This window comes from Carlito syrichta, unplaced genomic scaffold, assembly GCF_000164805.1.
Source record: "Carlito syrichta isolate Samal-C Ts95f unplaced genomic scaffold, Tarsius_syrichta-2.0.1 Scaffold304658, whole genome shotgun sequence".
Classification (NCBI taxonomy): Eukaryota; Metazoa; Chordata; class Mammalia; order Primates; family Tarsiidae; genus Carlito; species Carlito syrichta.
The window spans coordinates 72,958-73,578 of record NW_007248754.1 but is presented as its reverse complement, the minus strand read 5'-3'; the positions used below and the strand labels follow the sequence as shown (position 1 = coordinate 73,578).

The following is a 621-nucleotide window of genomic DNA, read 5'->3' as shown; positions in this document are numbered from 1 at the left end:
CTCCGAGCCACGCGCCTTGCGGGGCGGGCAGGACGCAGAGCGTGGCCTCTTTCGCGGCGTGCGGCCCCTGCGCCGCCTGCTTTTCTGGGAGGCCTGCCTGGTGTGCCCCGCCGGGCAGAAGCGAAAGACAGACGCGCGCGGCCCTGTAAATCTCGCTGCAAGCCTGAGCCCGGGCCTTGGAGACATGGGCTCCTGCCCCGCTCTCCAGTTGGTGTCTGCGCAGGCCGGCGTTCGTGGGTCCCCGACCAGCCGCGCCGCTTGTGTCTGATGCCTTGTTTTCGGGGATTTGGAGAAAACGGCCGGAGTCGGCAGAAGTTTGCTTTTGAAGCGTGCGTGCTATTCCCACGCCCCAGAGAAGCTGTTCGAACTTTTTCAGCAAAGGTTCGGCGGGGAACGGAGCACCCTTGAGTCTGCCCGCTTCGGTCAAGCAGCCCTGCCCGGCGCGGGGGCGCCTTCGGGAGGCGGAGGCGAGAGGATGGCCCGAGTCCGGCCGGGTTCGCGGCCAGCCTGGGCCGCGTGGCCGGACCGCCTCTCTGCGGGGAGCGAGAAAAGTCGCCTGCCGAGGGCCCATCCCCGAGCCCGGCGGGGGCTGCGGTGGCCGGGAGCGAGCCCCTGCCCTCC

At 69.9% G+C, this 621-nt stretch overlaps 1 protein-coding gene across 1 annotated transcript in view; it reads left to right on the top strand.

The window, feature by feature from the left end:
• LOC110595832 (lamina-associated polypeptide 2-like) overlaps nucleotides 1–621 on the top strand; it is a 12,523-nt gene that overhangs the window by 1,313 nt on the left and 10,589 nt on the right. The window contains exon 2 of the mRNA XM_021713664.1: nucleotides 224–381. Within this exon, the coding sequence (XP_021569339.1) occupies nucleotides 224–381 (158 nt within the window). The remainder of the gene's footprint in view (nucleotides 1–223; nucleotides 382–621) is intronic.